Here is a 16,550-nt window from a genome sequence, read left to right as displayed (position 1 = left end):
TGATGAATATGTACTTAGTTTATTCTTTTTCTTTATGATGCTGATAATTGGGAATGATAATGTTATATATTAGCATAATATACTATATGTTGGTGAAATTTATGTCTTATCATTCAAGATAACTAAAAAGCCTTATCTAACAATAATATTTTTACATAAATGGATTTAAAATTATTATTTTTGTAGTACACTATTTATTTTCAAAATAAAAATATTTTGTAACTAATGATTAAAATTAAATGGAATTATATTAAAATAAAACTTTAACTAATATGGTTATTTCCGGTATCTCTGGCGTCTCTTCATGAATTATTGGCAAATTCACTTGATCATCCTTCTAACTAACGATGAAGCACTTGATTGCGATGACGCTACAGAAAATCTTCGTTCAGAGACCACTGGCTTCACGATTGCAGTGCAATCATCGACATGACAGTTGTTTTGGCGTGTAAGCAGAAAAGTTTTTTCGACGCACTCCCTACTATGAAACACATGTCCATAAAACATCACAGTAAAGCTTCGAATGATGTCTTTATTGCAACGCGGACAATTGCCAAGTTCAGTAAATTCAGCATCTTTATGATATCGTCCCTAGTTTCTTTAGGATGAGCGAATTTTATAATATTTAATTATTTCTGCGTATTTTAATCATTTCATCGTTTTTAAAATTAAAAAAAAAACATTTTGCTTTCATATCACCTGAGTGATCCGAAGAAATTTTGTATCGTCACATTATATCTCATGTCTCTTTACTCATCTAATAACAAAATATCAAAGTAATTTGAACTTTACCTATTTAAAAGTAGTAATAAAGTGGGTGTTTGACAAGTTTTATTGCGTGTTTCTCCAAAAATTTGATATATTATAGTATGCTTTTTTATTAAATAAAATAATAATAATACTTTACATGTTAATTATGAGATTAGAGATTAGATACTGTAATATCGTTGACTTTATATGAGTAATAATACAAACTAACATATTTTATCGATACGCAGTATATTATAATCAGTACTAGGAAATATTAAATTCTAGGATCTTGTGTAACTATCGAAATGTCATTTTTGTTATGTATATCATGCGACTCACGCGTGTTTAAGAAGATAATAATACTAAATTGAAGTCATCTGACTCCAACAACTATATAGCACAATCCGTATATTTGTTAACAAAAAATTTCCACAATATAAAAAAAAAATTTTTTTTTTTATGATCCAAATGGAGTAGAAATCCTAAACAGATTGTCTATTCTAAGAAATAAGGAATAAATCCAATCAAAAAAGAAAGTGTTTTATACTCAAGAATTTTCATGGTAAAAATAAAATGATTTACTTTTAAAAGAATTGTAGGACAATGCGCAGGAAATACAAAATAGGAAAAAACATATCAAGTTATTTATACTACGATGAGTGATAATCGGGGCTTAATCAAAGAAAAAAATGCAAGGTGCATGAATTCGATATGAGAAAATATTTTTTGATTTTTTTAGAATATTTTTTAATTAATGTAAGAAGTTTCTTTATTAAGTTAAAGTTTTCTAAAAGAATATGATGAGAGTGGATTTTTTTATTAGTCATTCTTGCATTCTAGAAAAGTCACATCATCTGAGATTTTGCGTAACATGCGTTAAAAAATTTTTTTTTTTTTATATGATTTATAAAAAAAATATATAAATGCCATCGATTCGCAAGGAGGGAAATAATCTTTTTTTTAAGATATTAAATTCGCAAAGTTTTCATGTAGATCACAACCAAAAAAGAGTATACATTGCAAGTGTTTTGATGATCGTTTACCTCATTTATGGTTTACCTGGGAGTTTATGGGTTACTTCATTTTAAAAAATATATAAAAAAATTGTAATATAGTATTTTAAAGAGTATAGTACAACAAATTACCAAATAGGAAAAAGGTATTGTCTGTTTTTTACTCTACGATAAAATAATATATATATCAAATAACTGAAATCGCCAAATTTTTCAAATGTATCACGTGAATCACGGGATAATCACATTTGACTTAAGTTTTTTAAACTTTTCTTTGCCCCTTGAAAAAAAAAAAAAAAACTCTTTCCCCTTTCCATTTTTTCACATAGAAATCCGCAGTTAAATACTGTTTTTTATATATACCCTTTTTACGTTTTTTAACGTCTGAGAAGAAAGAGGACCACAGGGTGGCCTCTTATGGAAAGGTTCTTCTCCTTACCACCCGACCTTTGAAAGAAGTTTTTATCACATTTTTTCTTTATATTTACATAACATATTGAAAAATATGGTTTTTACCTTTAACAAACCTATTCCCTTAGGAAAATTTTCTTTCGACGTCTCATTCAAAAAATTCCACGTGACTCAACCCAAACGGGCTGGATGTAACAAGATTTACAAAATCAGAAGATCAAAAAGTTTCTTTTTTGAGTTAGCTGATCTCTCAGCAAACACCAATGATATTCATCTTAAAATACACACAAATGATTACCACATGAAATCAACCCCTATTAGCTACTCTTCCACCTGTAGCTTTCCTAATCTGAAATATCAGATTAGTAAGATGTTACAACATTTTTTTTCTCATCAAAAAGTTATCCCGCGTTCTATCCAAAAGAAATATTTTAATCTTATTCGTTCCAGATTACTCGATAGATATTTTCTTATCAAATCACGTGCTGACAAAGTCACACAAAGAAATTCTCGAACAAAAACTTTCTTTAACTTTTCTTATAAACGATACCGCTTTTATTTTGGTATTTTTACACCATGTAATTTCCCTATCATTCAAAATTTCGGTACTGAACACACACAGGTGTGTTGTGTTCCCTCACCTTATATTATGTCTCACAATAGACGAGCTTGTGTCTCTCATCAAAGAAATTTAGATCTCTTTCATCATATTAAAAAACATACCCCGATATCGAATGATATCGTCAATAACAAACAATTTCACGCAACTCGTACCTACTACCAATGGTATACTGGTAGAGAAAAACACATTCACTCAAATCGCCTTGGAATTTCCTACGATGTTTCGTACGTAGCCAATGGATATAAATTCCTTCACTTCTTCAACGACCGTCGTATGTATCGTAAATGATTGGACAATTTCCGCTCACACCACTCTGATAACAGTAAAAGGAGTAAAAAACAAAAATCCCGCTTTCAACGGGCATGTAGATCTGTTTTCTACAATCGTGGTCACGGCAAAATAGCTTATAATCCTGTGGATAATCTAGTAGACAAACTCCACCGTGCCAAAAAACACGGGTTCTTATTTTTACCCTCACAATACATTAAAAAACCTATACAACACCTCAAATATCATAAAAGACTAGTGCTCAGAGATGAGAAATATTACAATTTTCCTATACCTCCTGATTTAATCGGGACTCGAGCTGCAGCAGTAGCCTCAGCCAATCTTGACCCGCCCCTTCGACTATGTCCAGGGAATGATTCGACTAGCACATCTGATACTCATTCATCTACCACTAATTCACAACCCATTCTCTCTAAAGACGAGAATACTTGGTATGATAAGTTGGGCATTTGGATTCCTAACGACCTCTTCCCTTACGTAACCGACGAACCCGTCTATATATCTAAAAGACAGGCAAAACTCAAAGGTCAACAACATACACCAGGAAGTTACTACTGGTTAAATGGTATTAGAAAACGTAAAGAAGCTCACGAACTAGCTGTGCGACAACAAAAAGATCGAGAAGCAAGTGAAGCTGCACGCCTTCTTCATGAAGAAGAACTTTCTTCTAGAGCTAAGCTCTGGGGTACCTCTTCCAACAGTATAGAATACCGTGAGGCTGTGACTAAAGATCTCACTGATTTTCAAGAACATTTTCATAAGAAAATCACCCCTTTAACTGACCGTCGAACCGTTCTACAGAACAGAATTAAACAAGGAAAAAACGTTTATAAATCTAATAAACAATTACTTCAACTAGAACAGGAATTAGGTCTTTTTCAAATCAACTATTTCTCAGTCATGGATGACAACGCATACCATTATCGCTACAAAGGACACACGTCAGACGACACAAAAAAACTCGAACTCAGACCAAATAAACGTCCTCCTGCTCTGCCTACAAATAAAGACAGGCCTATTATTCACATCAAGAAATTGAGACTAGACATATTGTCTCCAGAAGACTTCAAAGTCTTCGCTTCTTCATAATTAGTTCCAGACATACCTATCAGCTTTTTTTTAATTTTCGTGGCATGCTGATAGTTATAAACCTATATTACTTTTAGCCACATTTTTACTTTTGACTAGTAATTTATTACATCTTTTTTTTTGGGTAACCCCCACGTACAAATTTTTACACCATAGTACAACAATTAGAATAGTGTGAACCACTCCACCTATGACAGTATTTACAGGTGGCGGTCATAATTGACCGAAAGAAAAATATGGATCTTTTCTTCCCTCCTTAGTTTAGATTGGTCTATTCTTTGGTTTCTTTGGGATAGGTGTTGCAATTGGAACCCACCCTTGTTTCGTTTTTTGTACCAGAGTGACGCCGTCCTCGGGCGGTTTGATTATAGCATAGTATTAGATAGCGTTTGACTTTTGTTTTATCTTTTGTTCTTGTCTATCTTTCTATAATCCAGTTCACGTGGATTTAAAAATAAAAATAAAAATAAAACTTTTCTTTGCCCCTTCAATATTTGTATCTTCCTAAGTTTCCTTTTATCTCTCCTTTGTTTTCACCGTTGAAAAAATCCTTACAAACATTTTTCAGACTATTTTTTATTTTTTTTTAGGTTGTTCTTTCGGCTTTTGGGTGTGAAATTTTGGTGAGTTGATTTTTTTAATTGCTCTTATTAAACAAACGATTAACAGTTCGTTTTCTTTCTTTATTTTAGTTATAAAAAAATCTTTTATTAATTTATTAGTAGTATTAGTATACTTTTAAAAATAAACTCACTCACTATATCCAAAAGTACAGTCACGTCGGAAAGTATTACCCGATTTAAAAATAATGCCAAGAAACGGCAAAACTTTATTAATTCTCATGACAATGGATTGACTAAATAGCTAAAAATTTGAAAATTTTGGACTTGCCATATTCACACATCTGCTCATAATTGTTTAGATTTTTTAATTCCTATATCATTTTTCTCAAACCCAAAATAAAAATAAATAGATAAATTTTTTTATGATTTTTATAACAACTTAAATTAGTAATTTGCAAATCAACTAACTTTACTTATAAAAAAATATATATACATGCAAATGAGCTATCAATATTTACTAGAGTTTTTTTTTTTAAAAAAAAAAATATTCTCTATATGCAAATTTTTGCTCATTAATTCTTTAAATGGTTTCATAAAAACTTTTTATGATTGAAAATTTTTTCTAAAATCAGAGATCGTGATCATCATCAAAATCTTAAAAACCAAAACATCAAATAATGTATATATAGTGTCATTTTTTTTTGGAATAGTAATATCTTGTTCTTTATTGTTCATATAATCTTGATTAGTTCCACTAAATCTTTGTAATTTAAAGTTTTCACATAGGGAAGGATCTTGATTTTGTGATCAATGAGTTTGAAAGATGGAAATATAATAAAAACTGTAGGAAATTAAATATATTATAGAATTTTGAATTCTATAAAAATTTAAGCACTAATAATCTTTCGTAAGGTTCCACTCTTAATTTGCCACACATTCTTCCATTTCCTTCTCATCATATTCTGCTTCTAAAAAAAATTTTTTATTTAATGATTTTAGAAATCAATTACACATGGTGATTCACAAATTCTCAAATCAGTCAAATGTAAATTTTTATTTATAAAACAAAATAACATCACTTTTATAAAAAATCATTCTTTATCTTATAAATACTTATATTTTTTTGTAAATAAAAAATACATTTTTTTAATAAAAAAAATCGTCTTTTAATAAAAAAATCCGCCTAAAAAGTTCCTGTATTAACCATTCTGTATAAATACTTTTGAGTTGCGTGACGTGCGCCTGATTTCATAATTATTGTGGTTGAATAATTTGATAATTTGATTGCTATCAGTCATTTGTACAGTACATTATGTTCCGATGGCTAATCTGGGACTAATACAATTCCGGTTAATGAAATTTTAATCAGATATTTTTTAATCATGTTTTATTTTCATCCTAGCTATCCGAACGTTGATATTAAAATCTTTTTTTTTTTTTGGTCTCTTTTTTTAGACCAGATCATTTTTTTTTAATAATATTTCTTTTTAGTTTCTTTTTTTATAAGACCGGATTTTTGTCAATAATTTTTTCATTATTATATTATTTTTTTTTTTAATTTTTTTAAAACGAGCGAGATTCTAATAATTTTTAAACCTGAATTTTTAATATTTTTCATCTCAGTTTTTTCTCTTTATACCAATATTTTTTATGTACTATATTTGTAACTTGTTAGGTACCTGCTGCAAGTTCAGCAGATACCTGTCGCAAATAATCCAGCTGATACCTGCTGCAAATTCAACAGGTAGCGGACTTTTGACCTGAACGGCTCGCCAAAAGTATAAAATATAAGAACAAAGTGATGATGTGATGGAAGAGATAGATGTATAACTTGCAGTGGAAGGTGGATCAGCAATTCGTGCATCAAATTTAGAGTTTCTTTTGTTTAAATCACGGAAAATTTTGGAGTTCGCGGGGAGTTTGAAAAAAGTATTTGAAAAGTTTACTACTCACTTATAATATACGAACAAAATTCCTTAGTAACTTTAGGTTATTATACTTACGTGAATAAAATATTTGTATATTAAGTGTACACGAAATTTTCAAAAAAATCATATATTTTTGCTTAAACCAAAGCAAGTTTATACTCAATTAAATGAATAGAATCTAATATTAATTCATAAAAATAGACTTAATATTAGTTAAGTTAATCATTTTGTAATATGGTATTCAAAAAAAGAAAAAAATAATTTTTTGTAACTTGTGATTTAAATCAAGTAAATCAAGTGACCAAAATAAAGCTCAAACAATAAGTTAGTTAAAAAGGTGTCAAATTAAATAAATATTTGACAGTATTTTAGTCACTAAATTTTTATTTAAGTCCCCAAATTTATTAGTGAACAGTCAAAAAAAAAAAATTTTTTTGTACCCAAATCTTGCGTCTAACCAATTTTCCCACTATATAACCCATTTTCCCAGCGCATCATTCTTTGACATTTTTTAGGGGAAAAAGCTTAATCGATATCACATGTTTCTGTAAGTCAATTTTAATTCCCAAAGACGCAGCGGGGTTGGGTTTTTGCCAAATTTCATAAATCTGCCAAAAGTCGCAAAAAGTTCTGCGCGTTGAAAATTTAAAATACTAAAATGTATTTAGCATCTCAATAAGTTTATTGAAATTTTCTCCAATTCTTTAATTTTAATTTCTTTATTTAGCCAACTTTGTTTCTAACAGATAAAAAGAGTAATCATATACATGTATTTGATTTTGGAAAGATTAAAAAATTTTGTAATTCTGTAAAAACGAATAATATTATCATAACAATCTATGGTTCGTTAACGTTAAAGCTAATGCTGATCTTCATTATACTTATTGATTTAATCAAATACATATTTTAACTATAATAGTAATCAAATAGCTTTTGAATTATATAATAAATCAGCTGAAGGAAAAAAGAAAAAGTCAACTAAAATATATAAGAAAACTGCGAATTTAGGACATAAGGTAGCTGAATAATAATCTTTGTTTTATGTGTGAAAGAGGAATTGGAATTGAAAAGGACGTAGATGAAGAAATTTATTGATATGAACAATCTGCAAATAAATAAGGGTATCAATATGCTAAAATTGATTAATATATTTAAAATAAATATTTATAAATTGTTCCCTTTATATAAAAATGCAACTTCCCAGATTATTTAAAATATTGGTATAGTTATGATCTAAACGCAATGTAATTTTCTACTAAAACATTTAAAATTGATGTGCCTTTTGAAAAAAATTATAAAATAAATGTATAAGGTCAGTCCAAAATTTATTTTACAAAACGACATCCAATAGACAATTCTAAAGGTTCAGTTATTGTAGGTATTTCGGAACCAAATAAAGACATCACTGGCAATGTTTCAAATGTACAATATACAAAATTGTTTTTACATTTTAATTTTGGCTGACAAATTGTTGATCAGATTCATTCATCTTTTGAGCTTGTGGACTTGCTGTTCGCCCTTTATTTCAATGACAAATTGTAAGTATATAGCAATATAATATATTGTAATAATTTTAATTACATGAAACTTGCAAAATCAGTCTTGTTAAATAACTCTTCTAACATTAAGTGACAATATCTATGTATAAATGTAGCTCTTTATTTTCGTTAAAACTGATTGAAGAAAGATACATAAAACTGAAAGCAAAAAGACATAAATATTATTAATGTTCAAGAGCTAAATCATAAATAGGACTTTTGCTGATTATTAGCATCATCTGGAAGGACTTACTATGCTATATTCGATTACTATTTTTGAACAACTATTGGTGACATCATCAGAACCAGAACGGGATCCTCCCAAAATCCCGACAACCATAATCCCGATGTGATAAAATCTTGACACTCCTATTCCCGACTAAGACAATATCCCGAATGATTAAAATACTGAAAGAGTTATATCCCGAATAGTCCAAAATCTGGAATTCAAAATTCCCGAAAGTTCAAGTTACTGATGAGTCAAAATCCCGACACAATAAAGAAAAGAATTTTTTCATGTGACCACCATTTATGTAATAAATCGTAGTGATTGCACAATTGTTAATAATTTGCATAATTTGCCAAGGAGTTATTATGTCAATTACTACTGCGTGATCTCACTATATATTATACTGTAACATGTAAGTCATAAATCAAAATTGCAATTTTTTATCATTTAAATTGGAAATAGTGCATATGTATTGTATATATGATTGTATTAATTGTCGCAAATTATATAATCAGTAGGAAATGATCTTCCTAGTAAACAAAAATCAAAGAGATACTCAAAATTATAATATTGTGTCGGGATTTTGACTCATCAGTAACTTGAACTTTCAGGAAATTTAAATTCTGGATTTTAGACAATTCGGGATATGATACTTTTGGGATTTTGATCATTCAGTATATTGTCTCTGTTAGGAATACGTGCCTCGGGATTTTATCATATCGGGATTGTGCTTGTCGGGATTTCGTGGTAAACCCCATCAGAACTAAAGGTCTTGGGCAAATTATCTTCCATACTTTTTTTGGAACATAATAGAAATTCTGACTTGATCTCATTACAGAACATGATTGACGACAAGCATCTGCAGATATATACAAAAATTAGATAATGAAACTGATTCTATTTGCACAATAAATACTTACAATATCCGTTCTATATCTTTCAAATATGAAAACGTTGGATTGGTTTCTAGTTGTTTGATCAATGTTAATTGAAAATTACGAAAATCAAGAGAGATATTGTGACCATCTGCCTGCCACACACTATAGGCAAGAAAAGATTATTATTATATCAGGAAAAGTGACTATAAATTCATAATACTTCTCAATATTTACGTCATTTGTAGAAGCATCATTTATATCAATACTGTTGATGGCATGTTCATAATAGAATTGTACTATAATTAGAAATCAAATTAATTAATAAAAGATTATATTAAGGACATTTTATGAATGAATATTCTTTACTTAATGATTGACAATACTGATTAATAATAACCTTATTGTTTCTTGATCCCTCTCCATTCTTTATGAAAGGATTTTTATCATCGTCTTAATCTATCCCTATATCTGACTCGTCACGGTCATTTGACTTTGAAGAGCAATGCAGATTAGAAACGAACTTTACACATCGTGCAGCAAACAAAATGAAGGAAAATATTACTGGAGAGGCCTCATTATGATCGTCCAAAGAATTATCCCCGCTTTTATATGATGGAGGAGGAGAGCGATCACGAAGGTTGGGAGGAAGTGTATTAACAGGGAAAACCTTCTTCAGCTGGTCGTTTTTTAGGGATTTTTTAATTTTTCGGGATCTTCCAATGGTGACTTTAATGGACAGAACAAAATTAGAAATCTTTAATCTTGAGCTATGAATATTGTATAAGATACTCACAAGCTTTTGTTTTTCCCCTCCATTTGTTGGTATTACTTTTGCATTATCATCGCTGGTAGCATCGACAAGCACATCTTCTAAATCTATTTCGAACACATCATCAGACTTGGAAATAGTAGATGTTTGTTGTATGTTCATGGAGCAATGTAATGATGTCAGTCCGAGTATAACACAGAAATGCAGAAACGAAGTTTAACTCGCTTTAATTAAAAACTCCTTTTTCCAAATTCCTATGACATTCAAAGTTTTTTCCAATGGTTTCTTGTAATCTGCCATGTTTTCAGAAAAGAATTGTTTTTTGGTTTCTTAGTCACAACTCCTTCATTGTAATCCTCATAAACTTGAAAATTTTCTGCATAAGAGATATTGTGAAGAAAAAAGAAAAATTTGCTACGTAAAACATCACATTTGAAAAGAAATAAAAACATCAATTGTAAATACTCACTCGATTTTGCTTACTTGTCTGCTCCTCAGTGTACAGATCTTTGATTTCATGAATCTGAGATTTTCCTGCCAATTTTACCAAATTAAGACACCCATTATCAAGCACACCTTTGACTAACATCTATTATGATAATAGTTGTTTCAAAAATATTATGCAGCCAAAAGAAATTTATAATTCAGGCGGTGGAGTCGCATGATGTAATACAAAGATATACGACGCTTGCTTAAAAATGACTTTACAAAGCGGGTTAAAGAAGAGAATCGTGAGACGGATACAAAGAATATGAATATAAATGAAAAGAGGGCGACTAAAAGTCCTATGGGTAAGGAATATACAAAAAAACGAGGAGCAGAGAATAAATAAGTTTATCTGATAAACCATAATTGAAGTCACATGAATAACGTTATAAAAGATTTCCAACATAAATTTTTGGGGTTAATTAGATTTAAGTTTATATTTTGTTTTATTGTTGTTTTACTTTTATTTTTAGTTTAGATACCCTATTGATTTGATGTAATTTTGTCAACATTAAAAAAAAAAAAGAGTTTGAGGGTATAAATGAGATTCAATTGTCGCACAGATTGATCTGATGATTAGTTAATCAGTCACACATAGTGCTCCGCAAAATTTGGGTCTAACCCGGATAATTCAACCCGAGTGAATTTTAAATCGGGTCGGTACTAACAATTTTAATAACCCATGACCCGCATGACCCGACCCGTCAGGTTGGGTTATTCATTTCCTTGACTCAGGTTTTGACCCGTATTAGACCCGGATGATCATTAAAATCACTGATCACATATTGATTACGTGTTAATATTGATTAATTTTATATAATTTTGTTAGATGAATGAGGTAGTATAGCGAAAATTGCTAGAGACACCTTGCAATTACAGATATGTGTATGAATTAATATTTTAATTATTAATATTACATTAGCTAATAAGTGTATTTTGATAATTAATAAAGCAACCAGCGTTCCAGTAGAAAGAGTATTTGCCGGTGGAACCGATTTGATAGCTGCAAAAAGATGTAGTCTTAAAGCAGATACAATCAAGTGATACAATTTTGATTTTATAGTTCAAATATAAAGCAATAAATAAACAGGAATTGAAGATATCTTTAAATTCGTGCTTAGCTTTAATTTTAATAATAAAAAGTTGTATGACCTATATGATATCAATTACCTTGCGTTATTGAAAAAATTATGTTTGAAAAAATATTTTTGATATATTACTAAGCATACAGCAATGAAAATTACTAAAATTCGGGTTTAACCCGGGTTATTCGAATTAAATATACTCGGGTCGGGTTAAAATCGGATCATTTCTATTTTTGCCGGGTCGAGTCGGATATATACTCCAAACCCGACCAAATCCGACCCGGTAGGAGCACTAGTCACACAACTGGATTTACGAAAATATAGTAAAATAGTACTGTACTACAGACGTTCGAAAAAAATTTTCTTATTTTTCCGTACTCAGACGGACTATTAAAAATAAATTTTGATTTTCCGTACTAATAATTTTGCATTGTAATAGAACTTTCGATAATGAAAATGTTACAATTACATAATATTTGAGAAACATAATTGATCTGATTTGCAATGATTTTACATTTTGTTTATTATATATTTGTCATAAATATCTCTTTTTAATCTTTACTGCTTTGAAGAAGAAAAATAATTGTAAATATGAATATTGATAATATATCCGATGTTGAAGACTTTTCAATTGAATTAGTAAATCCTGAATTTGAACAGGTCTATATAATTATTATGGCTTTATGAGTCAATTTTATTATTATAGAGCTGAATATTATTAAAGAAATAGAAATTTATAAGCTTATCTTCAAAGAGTATAATTGATATATGTACATTAAAAAACAAAGCATGTACGAAAATTCAAAATTGTACGAAAATTCAAAGTCGTACGAAAATTTTTAAAGCATTCGTACGTACTAGTATAAAAAAAGTTATCTGTTAGAAACGTACGTACGAACAAAAAGGATTAAATTCGTCCGAATTTGTATTACCGTACGGTACTACTTTACTTAATAACTAAAATCTGGACACGCGTGTTCACTAATTGCGCAGTAATGTGGCGCAGTAACGATTTATCGAGGAAAGGTTCTAGGGGAGGAAGACACGGGTCAGTCAGATCATGCGAAGTGCCTTACTGCAATATTTTAGCAGAGCAGGTGATAAGTGATCACTACGCAAAAAAATATATTAATATATTTTATGATTTATGGTTTATAGATAGGATATACTAACAAATAAATTACTATTCTGGTGAATTATCTAGTTGAAAGATATTAAATCTATTTCCTTTTATTGCATTTTTTCGCACAGGCTCAAAATACTTTCAGCATCAATCAAGCTTTTCTCAAAGCTATGCTCCTTCGAAAGATATTCCTTTCTGTAATTGAGAAACATGTTTGATTAACTTGAGACAGATGGGTCGAAAAGGAAATTTTAGGGTCACTTGCGCTACGTTGCATTAAGGCAAAAGGCTTTGGCAGTAATGGAGGAGGAGCCAATGATTGCCTCTCGTGCTGATGCAAATAATTGAGGTACATGTACTACTACCCCAGTAACACCCGAAAAAATGTCGCAATATCACTTCCCGTTATCCCGTGACGATCCAATAAATTTTATTGGGTCAGATTTGTTTGTGTACCATTTATATTAGAAATTTCCGGGAGAAACGACCAATCTTGGAGTCACCACAGAAGAAAGGAGTGAAGTAGAAAGAAGTAACAAAGAAAGGTGAAGGAGCAAGGATAAGTTGAGGCGAGGACGGACATTAAATGAAGGATTTTTGCATCTTAAAATCGAAGTCACGTGATTTCACGTTAAAAAAATTTACCGATAAAAACTTTTTAGATGCAAACGATAGGGTTAGCATAGAACTAATTTTTTCTTTTTTTGTAGAGATAATTTTGATGAGGGATAGTAATTACTACTGGACGTGGGGCTGTTGGGCTCCGTCTGAATTTTCAGCTTAGGTTTTAGTGTTATACTGTACCAAATTTTCTCGTATTTTTTCCCCTGCATATTAATCACTAGTGGATAGTTTTTTTAGTTTGGTCCAGTTTAGTGGTCCAGTTTAGTTTAGTTTGTAACGTTTGTTGTTTTTTATTTTTATTATTTTTATCTTTGTTTTATTTATTTTAAGATAGATTGAACTCTGTTATAGAGCCGTATCATGTTTGCATGTGCGGTTCTATGTATTTCGACTAAAAGGATATCTATCCTTAATAAAGAGATGCGTTACAGTTTAGAAAAAAAAAAATTAGAAATTTCCCGATTTTTTTTTTTAAAAAAAAAGAGCAATTAAAAAGTCAAAGGAATATTTTCAATGCAATTCTTTTACAAAAATCGTTTATAAAATTTACCATCAATTTTTTTTAATGATATCTTATTTATTTATATTTTAAAAAAGTTTAGTATTAAAGAATTGTTTTTTTTTAAAAAAAATTATACTTTAAAGACATCATGTTTTCTTTGTAAGTTCCTAAAATTAAATATAATATTTAAGTGTAAACATGTAAACAAGGTAAATATATCCTTTATTATATATATCAATAAAAACGGTATTTTAGTACGTATGTTAATATTATCAGCTATACAATAAATAAGATAAAATAATATTTATAGCAAAATAGAAAAATGTACTTTTTATAGACGATATTTATGGTGAAAAGGCTGAAAGGAGCGGAAAAAAGTATCTTGTATTTTAGTGAAATGTCACATCTGATCATCACGGGAAGTGATATTACAGAATTTTTCTAGAATAACGCCTATGTAACGCTATCCCTGCCGCGGATGGCTTCAATGTTTGTTACCTGTTACGTTAAAAAAGTAAACTTTATCACAAGGTCCCATACGTCTTGTTATACATATATAGAATATGAAAATTTACCAATATTTAAAATCGACCTGCAATTTTGCTTTCTAAAACAAATTTTTTAATCCCTTTCTCCTGTTTTTAAAAAATATAAAAATGTCATCAAAATTTTTTGAGAGGTTAAGTCAAAATTATATTGAAATTTTGAGTGACGATGAATATTATGATGTTACAATTGAAGTTGGTAATGATCCAAATGTGAAAATATTCCGTGCGCATAGGATTATTTTGTGTTACCGATCTTCATTTTTACGACGAACTTTGGTTTCAAATAAAAAAAATAATGACGGTACTGTGGCTCATATTAAGTTACCAAATATCTCATCAGAAATCTTTCAGATTATTCTAGAGTAAGTTATAGAGTAATTTTTATATCTTTTATTAATGACATGGATAATATTTAACCATTTTACGTATTAATATAGATATATTTATGGTGGCGTTATTTCATTAAATGAGCATGAACCTTTAGAAATTTTGAAGGTATTGACTGCTGCTGATGAGTTGCTTCTTCAAGAATTAATTAATTATTTGCAGGAATATTTAATTGAGAATAAATTTGAATGGATTGAACAAAATTTTGAATATACTCATCGAATAAGTTTTCAGACTAATTCTTTATTAAAACTTCAACAATTTTGTACAGGTTTCATGGCTAAATCTCCTAAAAAAATATTTGAATCGTTAGACTTTACCTTACTTCCCGAAAATTCTCTAATTTCGCTTATTAAAAGAAATGATTTACAAATGAAAGAAATTGAAATTTGGGATCACGTACTAAAATGGGGTCTTGCACAAAATTCAACACTAATTCCAGATCCTGATACTTGGACAGACAATGATTTTAAAGTAATGGAGAATACCTTACAACATTGTTTGCCTTTAATTAGATTTTTTAGTTTATCATCTGAAATGTTTGTACAAAAAGTTCATCCTTATAGAAAGCTTTTGAAACCTCAACTTTATGATGAATTATTTAAATCTTATTTGGACCCTAATGCTGAACCAAGTAATAACATATTACTTCCTAGATGCAAAAATATTGATGGTATTATCGATTCAAAAATTTTAAATTTATATATCGCTTCTTTAATTTCAAGATGGATTGATAAAATAGATATTAAAAGCAAATATGCTTATACAAGAGAATTATATTTACCATATAATTTTCAATTATTATTAAGAGGAAGTAGAGATGGATTCACTCCTAAAAATTTCCATGAATTATGTGATGATATACCTCATACTGTTACACTAATTAAAGTAAAAGGGACTGGAGAAATTCTTGGAGGATATAATCCTTTAGTATGGAAGTCACATAATGATGGTGATTATGGCAAAACAAAGGATAGTTTTATATTTTCTTTTAAAGGTGAAAATAATTTCAGAGATATAGTTTTAAGTCATGTGAACAATACGGATTGTGCGCTGATATATCATAATAGTTGTGGTCCTGCATTCAGTAGTGATCTTTCTTTATATGTGAAAGAAAAAGATGGTTTAAAAAGATATAATTGTTATGAGTGTAAACGATATTGTTATGAAAAAAGGATAAGAGATACGAGGGATGAATTTTTAATTGAAGATTATGAAGTATTTCAAATAATCAAGAAACATGACGATTAGTATTATGATGTTTTAATATTATATTCTTTAGTTTTTTTTCTTTTACTCTATTTTTTTTTTAATTATGGTTTTATTTGGCATGTAAATTTCAAATGTGCAGATGGAGGATATTAAAATTATAATATTAAATTAAGATAAAAGAATTAGCATATTCTTTTTTTTTATTATTCGATAATAACGTACTTTATATTGAATGATATAGAAACTACAATCTAAGATTTCGTATTGTTTTTTGTATTTATGGAATGTATTTTTTTATTCTCCCTGTAAAAAAATCTTATCCGTAATTTCCGTAAAAACTCCGTGAATATGATACATTATGGAAATAACATAGAATAAAAAAACACAAAATAAATTTTTTATAGGGTCTAAAGTATAAAATTCCTTTTTTTATTGGTCTGCATAAAGCGAGCAACTAAAATAGGGTTGTGAAAATGGCTTATTATCTGCCTGATTTAATTGTTCA

At 29.2% G+C, this 16,550-nt stretch overlaps 2 protein-coding genes across 2 annotated transcripts; both read left to right on the top strand.

Moving 5' to 3' along the window:
- Window positions 1–3,013: 3,013 nt before the first annotated feature.
- OCT59_029097 (uncharacterized protein) lies at window positions 3,014–4,173 on the top strand (the record flags this gene model as incomplete). Its single annotated transcript, XM_066141476.1, has 2 exons — window positions 3,014–3,020; window positions 3,323–4,173. The coding sequence occupies 2 exons, from the start codon at window positions 3,014–3,016 to the stop codon at window positions 4,171–4,173; spliced, it is 858 nt and encodes a 285-aa protein (XP_065994476.1).
- Window positions 4,174–14,554: 10,381 nt separating this feature from the next.
- On the top strand, window positions 14,555–16,084 carry OCT59_029096 (uncharacterized protein; the record flags this gene model as incomplete). Its single annotated transcript, XM_066141470.1, has 2 exons — window positions 14,555–14,808; window positions 14,884–16,084. 2 exons carry the CDS (start codon window positions 14,555–14,557, stop codon window positions 16,082–16,084), a joined length of 1,455 nt encoding a protein of 484 aa, XP_065994475.1.
- Window positions 16,085–16,550: the final 466 nt, after the last annotated feature.

Source organism: Rhizophagus irregularis, chromosome 9 (genome assembly GCF_026210795.1).
Source record: "Rhizophagus irregularis chromosome 9, complete sequence".
Classification (NCBI taxonomy): domain Eukaryota; kingdom Fungi; phylum Glomeromycota; class Glomeromycetes; order Glomerales; family Glomeraceae; genus Rhizophagus; species Rhizophagus irregularis.
Note: the sequence above shows the minus strand (reverse complement) of the source record. Positions and strands in the feature narration are given on the sequence as shown.